Genomic DNA, 14,447 nt, shown 5'->3' with positions numbered 1-14,447 from the left:
ATTTACAACTGCGACCTGGCCAAGATAAAGCAAAGCAGTGCGACACAAACAACAACACAGAGTTACACATGGAATAAACAAACATACAGTCAATAACACAATAGAAAAAAAGAAAGTCACACAGTGTGTGCAAATGGCGTGAAGAGGTAAGGCAATAAATAGGCCATAGTAGAGAAGTAATTACAATTTAGCAAATTAACACAAGTGATAGATGAGCAGATGATGATGTGCAAGTAGAAATACTGGTGTGCAAAAGAGCAAAAAAGTAAATAAAAACAATATGGGGATGAGYTAGGTAGATTGGATGGGCTATGTACAGCTGCAGCGATCGGTTAGCTGCTCAGATAGCTGATGTTTAAAGTTAGTGAGGGAAATATAAGTCTCCAGCTTCAGCGATTTTTGCAATTCGTTCCAGTCATTAGCAGCAGAGAACTGGAAGGAAAGGCGGCCAAAGGAGGTGTTGGCTTTGGGGATGACCAGTGAGATATACCTGCTGAAGCGCGTGTTACAGGTGGGTGTTGTTATCGTGACCAGTGAGCTGAGATAAGGCGGAGCTTTACCTAGCATAGACTTATAGGTGACCTGGAGCCAGTGGGTCTGGCGACGAATTTGTAGCGAGGGCCAGCCGACTAGAGCATACAGGTCGCAGTGGTGGGTGGTATATGGGGCTTTGGTGACAAAACGGATGGCACTGTGATAGACTGCATCCAGTTTTCTGAGTAGAGTATTGGAAGCTATTTTGTAAATGACATTGCTGAAGTCGGGGATCGGTAGGATAGTCAGTTTTACGAGGGTATGTTAGGCGGCATGAGTGAAGGAGGCTTTGTTGCGAAATAGGAAGCTGATTCTAGATTTAATTTGGGATTGGAGATGTTTAATATGAGTCTGMAAGGAGAGTTTACAGTCTAGCCAGACACCTCAGTATTTGTAGTTGTCTACATATTCTAAGTCAGAACCGTCCAGAGTAGTGATGCTAGTCGGGCYGGTGGCGAACGGTTGATAAGCATGCATTTGGTTTTACTAGCGTTTAAGAGCAGTTGGAGGCCACGAAAGGAGTGTTGTATGGCATTGACGCTCGTTTGGAGATTAGTTTACACAGTGTCCAAAGAAGGGCCAGATGTATACAGAATGGTGTCGTCTGCGTAGAGGTGGATCAGGGAATCACCCGCAGCAAGAGCGCCATCATTGATATATACAGAGAAAAGAGTCAGCTCGAGAATTGAACCCTGTGGTACCCCCATAGAGACTGCCAGAGGCCCTGACAATAGGCCCTCCAATTTTACACACTGAACTCTGTCTGAGAAGTTGTTGGTGAACCAGGCGAGGCAGTCATTTGATAAACCAAGGCTGTTGAGTCTGCCGATAAGAATGCGGCGATTGACAGAGTCGAAAGCRTTGGCCAGGTCGATGAAGACAGCTGCACAGTACTGGCGGTTATGYTATCGTTTAGTACCTTAAGCGTGGCTGAGGTGCACCCGTGACCAGCTCGGAAACCGGATTGCACAGCGAAGAAGAAACAGAATATAGACAGAATTCTATAATGAATACATATTACAATAATAATACATAATAGAGTGAAGAATAGTTACTGTATTGTGATTGTTAATGTTTTAATTACTCAACAAGTAGTGCCCCAAGGTGGGATTGAACCGTGTCTCAAAAGCAGCAGAAAAGGTCAAATAAGGTCACAAAAATGTCCGTTAGAGCTATACACGTCACGTCTGGCCTGGCACGGATAGCTGCAAAGAAAAAAATGCTAAACTAGGTGAAATTAGATAACATTAGCTGGTTAGCTGGCTAGCTAGAGGTAGCTAGCTAAATGCTTGCACAGTCGCTGGCTAGCTAACTATCAACGTTGTTGGATAGCTGAAAAAAACATGCTAAACTAAGCGACATTATGCAACAACATTTTTACACATTAACTCAATTTAAAACAGCTTATAACTCACCTGAGTGCTGTTGACACTTAGCTAAGCAGACAGGTCAGGACAGGTGTCTGTCTTCTCTTCAATTTTTGGGGCTTGCTTTACAACAGCACACAGAACCAAGTATTGCGTGAGCGTTGGCCAGCTACTTAATCGATTTCCATAGACAGAGTAGAGTCAACAACTCACTACAAAATGGTACACARGTTTGCATTTCTGATTKAATTGCAAAGAGGTGGGACGGACAGTAGGTGAAAGTTAGTATAAAAGTCTAGCTCCTTTTCTTATTATAAAGTCATAATTGTAGGCCAGGCTCTCATGCAGTCTCTATTTATTTTCATTTCAAAAAGCCCAAGAGCAATACAAATCCGAATAATAAAATATGCAGCAGGAAATACTACACACTGAGACAAAATAATTCCTTCCTTCCTGATAAACTTGACCCAAATTCGTGAGCTCTTGACCATAACATAATTGTCTTAAGATAAATAATCAGCATACATGCTGTAGGATTATGGCATTCAGGTTTCTTCAGATATTATACTGTAATCAGACACTGAAACGCACTGGGCAAGAAAAGCATACAGAGCAGCTTATTTGGACCGTACCGTTAAGGTTGTCGTGTTCCKTTTCATCCCCACCAGACCCAGTCCAACTGCAGCTCAAATCAAAATCAAATCAAATTGTATTGGTCACATACACATGGTTAGTAGATGTTAATGCGAGTGTAGCGAAACGCTTGTGCTTCTAGTTCCGACAGTGCAGCAATGTCTAACAAGTAATCTAACAATTCCACAACAACTACCTAATACACACAAATCTAAAGGGATGGAATAAGAATATGTACATATAAATATATGGATGAGCGATGACCAAGCGGCAAAGGCGAGATGCAATAGATATATTGTATAAAATACATAGTATACATATGAGATGAGTAATGTAAGATATGTAATCATTATTAAGGTGGCATTATTTAAAGTGACTAGTGATCCATGTATTGAAGTGCCCAATGATTTGAGTCTGTATGTAGGCAGCAGCTTCTCTGTGTTAGTGATGGCTGTTTAACAATCTGATGGCCTTGAGATAGAAGCTGTTTTTCAGTCTCTCGGTCCCAGCTTTGATGCACCTGTACTGACCTCSCCTTCTGGATGATAGCGGGGTGAACAGGCAGTGGCTCGGGTGGTTGTTGTCCTTGATGATCCTTTTGGCCTTCATGTGACATCGGGTGCTGTAGGTGTCCTGGAGGACAGGTAGTTTGGCCCCGGTGATGCGTTGTGCAGACCGCACCACCCTCTGGAGAGCCTTGCGTTTGAGGGCGGTGTAGTTGCCATACCAGGTGGTGATACAGCCCGACAGGATGCTCTCAATTGTGCATCTGTTAATGTTGTGAGGGTTTTAGGTGACAAGCCAAATTTCTTCAGCCTCCTGAGGTTGAAGAGGCGCTGTTGCGCCTTCTTCACCACACTGTCTGTGTGGGTGGACCATTTCAGTTTGTCCATGATGTGTACGCCGAGGAACTTAACTTAAAACTGCATGCAGATGAAAAAAGGAGAGACCGTTAGTACCAATAGACATTGCAGGCGAAGCTAAAAGGAGAAGTATAGGAGGAGGGAGGCAGGGTTAGCTTTACCTGCTGAAATTATGCTACATTAGGAAAATTGCATGGCTCATTTTTGTTTGTGTTAAATGCAGTATGACATAGTATTTAAGCTGTAATAMAATTTAGTATATATATTTATGTTACCTTGTACACAAGTGGTAGAATATTCATTTATAGTTTCTAGGCCAGACACTGAACAATAGTGACATAAATTACTAATGAGATCGGTTGATGATTAGGTGTACCACCAGTGATGATAAATAGGTTTGTAAAGGCAGAACGTTTTAGATGTGAGAATAACATTTCGTGACAGATTTAACAATTAAAATGGTATATTCTAAATTGAGGAGCATGGTATTTTGTGAAAAATACACATGTTTTTGATTATAAAAAATCTCCTCTTACCATGAGGTCTGCTTTCTCCCCCAAGCATCATCATTTCCCCAACCTTTCCCATTCAGTAATACAATCCAAGGTCTGCATCCTCAACAGTCTTGATTTTCAATTCCAATAACCTGTTGGCAATCTGTGCCTCGAAACGAAGAMTGTGTTGGTGCCCATAGATTACAGTTCCACCATTTAGACTCACAAACAGCAAAACGGCAGGAGTCTGCTCAGGATTGTGCTTCAACCAGGTTATCTCATAATGGTAAGACATATCACAGGGGAAAATGGCAGTATCTCCAAGCTGGACCTCTCGAAACACAGGCTCCACAGACTGCCGTGACAATGAACACTGTTTGATAGATAGATTGCAACACATTAGGCAATTTTTTATTACAATCAAATAAAAAAACATGTGTATAATCAAATCAGGCTATTCATCAAGAAGACCCTCTGAAAATCCAATACATTTTACTCACAAATCATCAAGATAAACCAAACAGATGCCATTCTCTGTGTGCTATTACAAGCAGAATTACAGGTCACAAGTTACAGTCTGACAATGGACAGTTTCATGTTCACTGGTAAAACCTCTAGTTCCGTGAAAGTTCCACTTCCTTTCAGATGTAGACCACTTTTATTTAAAAAAAGTGTTATCAGCTCAATTTAGGTTAACCATTTGCAAACCTTCAGTGTCATACTTCTTATGGCTGAGATCCCGCTAACGGGATCGATATGACAACATCCAGTGAAAGTGCAGGGCGCCAAATTCAAAACTACAGAAATCCCATAATTAAAATTAAAAGTCCGATTTCAAATAGGCTTTACGGCGAAAGCACCACAAACGATTATGTTAGGTCAGGGCCAAGTCACAGAAAAACACAGCCATTTTTCCAGCCAAAGAGAGGAGTCACAAAAATCAGAAATAGAGATAGAATTAATCACTAACCTTGTGATCTTCATCAGATGACACTCATAGACTTCATGTTACACAATACATGTATGTTTTGTTCGGTAAAGTTCATATTTATATCCAAAAATCTCAGTTTACATTGGCGCGTTATTTTCAGTAGTTCCAAAACATCTGGTGATTTGCAGAGAGCCACATCAATTTACAGAAATACTCATAATAAACATTGCTAAAAGATACAACTGTTATGCATGGAATGTTAGATCCACTCCTCCTTAATGCAACCGCTGTGTCAGATTTAAAAAAAACTTTACGGAAAAAGCACACCATGCAATAATCTGAGTAGCGCCGCTCAGAGCCCAAACAAGCCAAAAAGATATCCGCCATATTGTGCAGTCAACAGAAGTCAGAAATAAACATTATAAATATTCACTTACCTTTGATGATCTTCATCAGAATGCACTCCCAGGAATCCAGTTCCACAATAAATGTTTGTTTTTGTTCGATAATGTACATAATTTATGTCCAAATAGCTCCTTTTGTTAGCGCGTTTGGTTAACAAATCCAAATCACGAGCACGTTCACTAGGAGCAGACAAAGTCAAAAAGTTCCGTTAGAGTCCGTAGAAACATGTCAAACGAAGTATAGAATCAATCTTAGGATGTTTTTAACATAAATCTTCAATAATGTTCCAACCGGAGAATTCCTTTGTCTTCAGAAATGCAATGGAACTCAAGCTAACTCTCACATGAACGGCATGGTCAGCTCGTGGCACTCTGGGAGAGACCTTACTCAATCCCCTCTCATTCGGCCCCCCTTCACAGTAGAAACATAAAACAAGGTTCTAAAGACTGTTGACATCTAGTGGAAGCCTTAGGAAGTGCAACATGACCAATATCCACTATCTTCAATAGGGAATGAGTTGAAAAACGACCAACCTCAGATATCCCACTTCCTGGTTGGATTTTTTCTAGGTTTTTGCCTGCCATATGAGTTCTGTTATACTCACAGACATCATTCAACCAGTTTTGAAACTTCAGAGTGTTTTCTATCCAATATACTAATAATATGCATATATTAGCCAACTGGGACTGAGTAGCAGGCAGTTTACTCTGGGCACCATATTCATCCAAACTACTCAATACTGCGCCCAGCCATAAGAAGTTTCAATTAACATGATTTTTATAAAAAAATTGCCTCTACGCTTCCTAAAACCCAACAAAAAGCTTTGTCATACGTGGTAGCATGCATAGTGTGATGGTTTGGTGTTGGTTAGGTGTTGTACTCTCATTGGTGAAACAACAGTTGCTTCTGAGCTGGTGTGTTACGGACTGGTCTTGCATGAAGCTGCAGCCACAGAAATGTGTAGGTTGTAGGCCTAAGTGACCTTTCTCGCTCTCACTTCTGTTAACCCTGGAAACGAAACCACCAAAAGAGCTACTGCCTTTGATTGAAACAGACAAAGCCAGAGACAATGACGAAATCAAAGATTGCTTGTAACTTTCCAAATAGGCTATGTAACACATCTGTTGGAGTGTTTTTTTTTTCTTAGTTTTTTTTGCTTTTTTATCAGTTTGATAAAATAGTTGAATTGTCTCCAAAGTCTCAATAGATGTAAATATCATTGTCATCCTTATAATAACAAAAACCTGGCATTATATTCCCTGTGTAGTGCACTCCTTTTGACCAGAGCCCTATGGGGTGCTCTACAATAGGGTGTCAGGGCCGCATACATAACCTCGTTACTGAAACGACTGGATAAAGCCAGTTGGTGGAGAGACCAKAATGTCCCTGACCTCTGAACAGCTTCTGTTCAGCTGGAATGCTATTTTTTCCCCAATGGGAATTGCCTTTCTGACCCATGTCTGCATTTGTCAAAATGCCCATGTACACTTTTATACAAACTTTTTTTCATGTACGTCTCTTGCTGTATTTGTGATTTTACATTGTATATTGTTTGTTCTGTTCTGTTTAAAATAACATAAAAAAGCACTGCCATAAATTGATCTACCACTATAAAATAAAATAGCAGCCATCGAAAGTCTTTTACTGATGACGTAGCTAAAAGGTCAAAGTTCAATCACACATGCCAAGAGAAACAAACAACGGAACATCAACAAAGACCAGAGCGAGGTGACAGAAAATCGAAATKATTTTCTTATATACTTTTGGGAGCGACACAGCAAGACAAGTGGAATCAGCCACTTATAAGCTCACTGACTCAGTGGTCACGACGAATGCAGCTGAGAGTGAAGGTATGAGGCGAGGTGAAATGCTTGGGTAGCTAACGAACGGGAACTTATCACCTACGAGTCGTCGTAATCAGCTAACGTAACTAACTAGCTAGCTTAACGTTAGTTGTCAAACCAGCTCTCAAACCGATGTGATCACGACCCCGTTGTATATTACATTGATACAGTCAGTTCAGTCATTTGACTAGCATAAGTGACAATACAAACTTGATTCCCTCCTTTCAACATTTCCAGTCTGAGCTTAGTTTCACAAGAGCTGGCTAGCTTTCTGACTCTTGTTCTCTCGAATCTAGCCGATATAACTCAACTCTGAGATTTAAGATGGAGGTGTGCGGCGACTCGTGTGGCAGTGGGCGGACTGGAGCCCAGACATCACATAAAATGAAGTTTAAAAAAAAATCAACAACTACTGCTTTCAGTAGGACTATTCTTTACCAGGGTGCGGAAATCAGTAGCTAGTTTTTGATAACGTCGTTGTATGTGACGTCGGAGCTCCAGTCCCCGCATACTAGTCACCGCTGAACTCTATCGTAAATCGTTGAGTTTAGTCGGCTATCTCCAACCATGCCTGTTGACGACGCTCGACAGCATTAGCTAGCGTACATTGCCTTCCCTGCCAGCGGGCCCAGTAAGAAATGTTCCCGTTTACGTAAACTTCACCCTGAATCCGATTAGCCTGCCTAGATCCCATCTAGGTTAATGTTAGATAACGCCCACATCTTGTCCAGCTTTGACAGTGTAACTTAGCTGCCTAGTATTTGCACCTGTCAGGCATAGCTAAGATAGTAGATAGATAGTAACAACAATAAATGCGTGTTTCACATTGCTAGCTCTCGGGCCGTTGTGTTTTTAATTACATCACACATAACTAAGCTATAACTGTAATTTCTTCCGCAGGATGGCAGGTGTTTTCGATATTGACCTGGGGTCGGACGACCTTAGCGATGCAGAGGTGGGGATTTGAGGATACTTTTAAATGTTTTTTTAATTAGGGTACCTAACTAACTTGTTATTAGTGTCAGATCAAGGCTGTGTTCAATGTAGTGAAGAAAAAGCCCAGACAATTGCAGCTAGTATGAACAGAGCATATAAACTACAATTTTGTTCCCCAAAACAAAAGATTTATGCATGTTCTGTGATATTAAATAATGCCATCTTCAGTCTATCAGCAGTGACCCTTCTTCACGTGTCTACAGTGAATAAACTTTGACACCCTCTCTTCTATCCCTCTTGTGTTCTGTAGGATGACGTTTGTGACTTCACCGTAGCAGAGACAGACCCGTAAATGGAACAATGAACTTAGTCACTTGTCCACCATTCTTGCTTGAGCCTATATCTTTTACTGAATCATATAAACTCACCCTCACTCATTCCCCTCTTCCTAACTCTCTCTTATCCCCTCTCTTAGTGTTCAGACAGAAGAGATAGAGCTGACCAGTGCCATTGTCAACAGAGACAGTGAGAGGATTGGACCAGACAGCTTTGAGCTGCTAAGTGTGCTGGGCAAGGGGGGCTACGGCAAGGTGTGTGTGTGTGTGTGTGGTGTGTGTGTGTGCGCGTCAATCAATCAATCAGTGCGTTTCTAAGAATTTCAGTTCCACAATGTACTTGGCTATACAGCAAGCTCTTGATCAGAAACTCAATCCATTTGTCATCGACCTATTTAACAATTGTATTTCTACTTGCAGGTTTTCCAGGTACGGAAAGTGCAGGGTACACAGACGGGGAAGATATTCGCCATGAAGGTTTTAAAGAAGGTACGTACGATTCCTCTTACTCATTTTTCTCAACCGAAAGCATGTTCTAAACATTGCCACGGTTACCAGGGCAAAATGTAATATATCTACATACACCACTGACTTTCTCCACCTCCTTCCACCCATCCCGCTTTCCCTCCTTTCACTCATCCCTCTCTCTTTCTCCCTGCCAGGCGAAGATAGTGTGCAACGCTAAGGACACGGCCCACACGCGTGCAGAGCGGGAGATTCTGGAGACAGTGCGGCACCCCTTCATCGTGGACCTGCTGTACGCCTTCCAGACCGGGGGTAAACTCTACCTCATCCTGGAGTGTCTCAGTGGTGAGAGGGATGGGGGGAGGGAGGGAGAGGGACCTGTTGTACGCTTTCGACCTCATCCCGGAGGGAGGGGATCTGGGTAGGACAAGCATGTCTCTCTCTGAATCCWGGCACTTCAACTTCGACACTTCTGTCGCGTTATCTCCCTAGTCTTGTTGTTTTTGTTTCTTTATCAGGTGGAGAACTGTTCATGCAGCTGGAGAAAGAAGGAATCTTCATGGAGGACACTGCCTGGTAAGAGAGAGAGAGATGCTCAGCTTCAGGTTATCATTGGGAAAGGATACAAGTGTGAGGCTGAGGCCATAAACAGCAGTTAATTTCCATGTGAACATTTTGTAGGAGAAGATGAGAATAATAGCTTGACCGTATGTCTTGTGCATGCGTACGAGGAGGAGTGTTAATACATGTTTTTCCCTCTTTGACAAATAGTTTTTATCTGGGTGAGATTGTGCTTGCTTTGGGACACCTCCACTCAAACGGAATCATCTACCGAGACCTGAAACCAGAGAATATCATGCTGAACCACCAAGGTGTGTCTGTCTGTTACATAAACTCAGCAAAAAAAGAAACGTCCTCTCACTGTCAACTGCATTTATTTTCAGCAAACTTAACATGTGTAAATATTTGTATGAACATAACAAGATTCAACAACAGACATAAACTGAACAAGTTCCACAGACATGTGACTAACAGAAATGGAATAATGTGTCCCTGAACAAAGTGGGGATCAAATCCAAAGTAACAGTCAGTATCTGGTGTGGCCACCAGCTGCATTAAGTACTGCAGTGCATCTCCTCCTCATGGACTGCACCAGATTTGACAGTTCTTGCTGTGAGATGTTACACCACTGTTCCACCAAGGCACCTGCAAGTTCCGGACATTTCTGGGGGAATGGCCCTAGCCCTCACCTCCGATCCAACAGGTCCCAGACGTGCTCAAAGGGATTGAGATCCGGGCTCTTTCGCTGGCCATGGCAGAACACTGACAGTCCTGTCTTGTAGGAAATCACGCACAGAACGAGCAGTATGGCTGTTGGCATTGTCATGCTGGGGGTCATGTCAGGATGAGCCTGCAGGAAGGGTACCACATGAGGGAGGAGGATGTCTTCCCTGTAACGCACAGCGTTGAGATTTCCTGCAATGACAACAAGCTCAGTCCGATGATGCTGTGACACACCCCCAAACCATGACACACGCCCAAACCATGACGGACCCTCCAACTCCAAATCGATCCGCTCCAGAGTACAGGCCTCGGTGTAAACGCTCATTCCTCGACGATAAACGCGAATCCGACCATCAGCCCTGGTGAGACAAAACAGCGACTCGTCAGTGAAGAGCACTTTTTGCCAGTGCTGTCTGGTCCAGCGACGGTGGGTTTGTGCCCATAGGTCGACGTTGTTGCTGGTGATGTCTAGTGAGGACCTGCCTTACAACAGGCTTATAAGCCCTCAGTCCAGCCTCTCTCAGCCTATTGCGGACAGTCTGAGCACTGATGGAGGGATTGTGCGTTCGTGGTGTAACTCGGGCAGTTGTTGTTGCATCCTGTACCTGTCCCGCAGGTTTGATGTTCGGATGTACCGTGTGCAGGTGTTGTTACACACGTGGTCTGCCACTGCGAGGATGATCATGTGTGCAGTCCTATCTACCTGTAGGGGTGTCTGAGGCGTCTCACAGTACGGACATTGCAATTTATTGCCCTGGCCACATACCTCCTTGCAGCATGCCTTAGGCATGTTCACGCAGATGAGCAGGGACCCTGGGCATCTTTCTTTTGGTGTTTTTCAGTCAGTAGAAAGGCCTCTTTAGTGTCSTAAGTTTTCATAACRGTGACCTTAATTGCCTACCGTCTGTAAGCTGTTAGTGTCTTAACGACTGTTCCACAGGTGCATGTTCATTAATTGTTTATGGTTTATTGAACAAGCATGGGAAACAATGTTTAAACCCTTTACAATGAAGATCTGAAGTTATTTGGATTTTTACAAATTATCTTTGAAAGACAGGGTTCTGAAAAAGGGACATTTTCTTTTTTGGAGTTTAGAAATCAATGTCACTGAGATGAAAATATGATATTTTTTTWAAGATAATTGATCTGCTATGGATTGGCTTATTGTCATCATTTACAATTGACAGATATTGTATCTCTGTTTCCCAGGACACATCAAGCTGACTGACTTCGGCCTGTGTAAGGAGTCCATTCATGACGGCGCTGTCACGCACACCTTCTGTGGGACCATAGAGTACATGTGAGTGTAATGCCACACTGATGTGAGATAAGGATGCTGTCTCRGAGTCAGCTGTCGCTCTGAGACTGCACTATCTTTGAATGACAGTAGGGGTCGCTGTAGTAATAATAGTTCAGATAGGTCTGGGTTCACCTAACTAGTTATAGTACAATMCTCCCCATCCTCCCTGAAGTTAAGTGTTCATTTAAAAACATTACATTTGTCTATGGGCTGCAGGGTCTTCCACCATATTCCTTGCACTAACTAAACTGGGCTCCCGAGTGGCGCAGCGGTCTAAGGCACTGCATCTCAGTGCAAGAGGTATCGCTACAGTCCCTGGTTCAAATRCAGGCTGTATCACATCCGGCCGTGATTGGGAGTCCCATAGGCCGTCATTGTAAATAAGAATTTGTTCTTAACTGACTTGCCTAGTTAATTAAAGGTTAAATAAATAAACACATTTTTTTTTTCAAACTTTTTATGCGAGTAAAGTCATACCGTATCAAAAAAATAAGCACGACAACTATGATGGTACAATTTTATAAATGCTGACAGATAATTTGTTCAATCGACATGGGATCTTTTTATGTCGGTAAAATGAATCATACGAGACATGTCAGTGGAAATGCTTTTAAGCACAAATATTGATATAATAACCATCATATTGAAGTAATCTTTGGGGTCACGAGATGATATGGTGTGTGTGTGGTCCTCCCACTACGACTCGGAAAACCATGCAGTTTATTAGGCTGCAGATGAAATGACTTATGATGATCTTCACAGGGTGGTGAAAGTTCACATTGATATTGACGCTTCTTTCCAATAAATAAAGAGTCTGATTCTGGTGACATGATGATCGATGCTTGACTGCTGTTTGACACTTCTACTGAAGTGTCTCTTCCCTGCGCTCTCTATCCCCTCACTCTCTTTCTCTCTCTTTCTCAGGGCTCCAGAGATTCTGACGCGTACCGGACACAACCGGGCGGTGGACTGGTGGAGTCTTGGTGCCCTGATGTATGACATGATGACGGGCTCGGTGAGAGACAGAGCAGAGAGGGAGGAGGGGGGGGGGGTGTAAGAGGGATGGGGTGTACCATTTGAAAGACTTGACTCAAACCTCTGTGGTCTTCTTGCCTGTCTCTGTCACTTCCCCCATAGCCTCCGTTCACTGCTGAGAACAGGAAGAAGACCATTGATAAGATCTTGAAGTGTAAACTCAACCTACCGCCCTACCTCACACTGGACGCCCGAGATATGATCAAAAAGGTAAAGACTCCCACCCGTCCCCATCTCTCGTTATGTTTAAGAACATTTATCATCCTAAGAATAGAGGTCAAGACTCAATCTCTCTATTATTCTGTCTTTCTCTCACTCTAACCCACTGTACTACTCTCATATCTCTGTCTCTCTCTCTACATTTCCTTCATCTCTTTTTCTCCCTCTCTAATTTCAATTTACGGGATTTATTGGCATGGGAAACATGTTTACATGGATAATAAACAAAAGTGAAATAAACAATTACACTGACAGTTATAAAGAAATMGACATTTCAAATGTCATATGTGCAAATGGTTAAAGTACAAAAGGGAAAATAAATAAAACATAAATATGGGSTGTATTTAKAATGGTGTTTGTTTTTCACTGGTTGCCCTTTTCTTGTGGCAACAGGTCACAAATCTTGCTGCTGTGATGGCACACTGGTATTTCACCCAATAGATATGGGAGTTTATCAAAATTGGGTTTGTTTTCAAATTCTTTTTGGGTCTGTGTAATCTGAGGGAAATATGTCTTCTAATATGGTCATACATTTGGCAGGTTAGGGAGTGCAGCTCAGTTTCCACCTTGTTTTGTGGTCAGTGTGCACATAGCCTGTCTTTGCTTGGAGAGACAGGTTTGCCTACTGCAGTCTTTCTCAATAGCAAGGCTATGCTCACCGAGTCTGTACATAATCAAAGCTTTCCTTAAATGMGTGTCAGTCACAGTGGTCAGGGCCAAATAGTATTCTAGTTTGCTCAGTTTTTTGTTGTTAATTACTTGACACATTGGAAATAATCATCTTTTTGGGTTTTCTCATGATTTGGTTGGGTCTAATTGTATTGCTGTCCTGGGGGTCTGTTTGTGAACAGAGCCCCAGGACCAGCTTGCTTAGGGGACTCTTCTCCAGGTTCTTCTCTCTGTTGGTGATGGCTTAGTTATGGAAGGTTTGGCAATCGCTTCCTTTTAGGTGGTTGTAGAATTGAACGTCTCTTTTCTGGATTMTGATCATTAACGGGTATCGGCRTAATTCTGACTCTGCATTATTTGATGTTTTCCGTTGTAAAAKGGAGGATATTTTTGCAGAATTCTGCATGCYGTGTCTCAATTTGGTGTTTGTCCCATTTTGTGAATTCTTGGTTGGTGAGCGGACACCAGACCTCACAACTATAAAGGGCAATGGGTTCTATAACTGATTCAAGTATTTTTACCCAGATCCTAATTGGTATGTTGATTTTTGATGGCGTAGAAGGCCTTTCTTGCCTTGTCTCACAGATTGTTCACATCTTTGTGGAAGTTACCTGTGGCGCTGATGTTTAGGCGGAGGTGTGTGTGTGTGTGTATAGTTTTTTGTGTGCTCTGGGGCAATGGTGTCTAGATGGTATTTGTGGTCCTGGCAACTATACCTTTTTTGGAACACCATTATTTTGGTCTGACTGAGATTTACTGTCAGGGTCCAGGTCTGACAGAATATGTGCAGAAGATCTAGGTGCTCCTGTAGGCCCTCCTTGGTTGGGGACCGATGCACCAGATCATCAGTAGACCTTTGACTTCAGATTCTAGGAGGGTGAGGCCGGGTGCTGCAGACTGTTCTAGTGCCCTCGCCAATTTGTTGATATATATGTTGAAGAGGGTGGGGCGTAAGCTGCATCCCTGTCTCAACCCACGGCCCTGTGGAAAGAAATTTGTTTTTTGCCAATTTTAACCGCACACTTGTTTGTGTACATGGATTTTATACTGTTGTATGTTTTTCCCCCAACACCATTTTCCATCAATTTGTATAGCAGACCCTCGTGCCAAATTGAGTCAAAAGCTTTTTTGAA

At 42.6% G+C, this 14,447-nt stretch overlaps 1 protein-coding gene across 1 annotated transcript in view; it reads left to right on the top strand.

Annotated features, from left to right (window-relative positions):
• Window positions 1-6,878: 6,878 nt before the first annotated feature.
• The window catches only part of LOC111958360 (ribosomal protein S6 kinase beta-2), a 20,347-nt gene continuing 12,778 nt past the window's right edge, over window positions 6,879-14,447 (top strand). The window contains exons 1-11 of the mRNA XM_070437244.1: window positions 6,879-6,955; window positions 7,972-8,026; window positions 8,318-8,355; window positions 8,483-8,597; window positions 8,763-8,831; window positions 9,005-9,152; window positions 9,326-9,383; window positions 9,579-9,679; window positions 11,301-11,391; window positions 12,316-12,406; window positions 12,529-12,636. Coding sequence (XP_070293345.1) covers window positions 6,909-6,955; window positions 7,972-8,026; window positions 8,318-8,355; window positions 8,483-8,597; window positions 8,763-8,831; window positions 9,005-9,152; window positions 9,326-9,383; window positions 9,579-9,679; window positions 11,301-11,391; window positions 12,316-12,406; window positions 12,529-12,636 — 921 coding nt within the window. The 5' untranslated portion in view covers window positions 6,879-6,908. The remainder of the gene's footprint in view (window positions 6,956-7,971; window positions 8,027-8,317; window positions 8,356-8,482; window positions 8,598-8,762; window positions 8,832-9,004; window positions 9,153-9,325; window positions 9,384-9,578; window positions 9,680-11,300; window positions 11,392-12,315; window positions 12,407-12,528; window positions 12,637-14,447) is intronic.

The sequence above is a fragment of the Salvelinus sp. IW2-2015 genome, linkage group LG34 (genome assembly GCF_002910315.2).
Source record: "Salvelinus sp. IW2-2015 linkage group LG34, ASM291031v2, whole genome shotgun sequence".
NCBI classification, from domain to species: Eukaryota; Metazoa; Chordata; class Actinopteri; order Salmoniformes; family Salmonidae; genus Salvelinus; species Salvelinus sp. IW2-2015.
The sequence above is the reverse complement of the archived record's forward strand: the minus strand, read 5'-3'. Positions and strand labels throughout refer to the sequence as shown.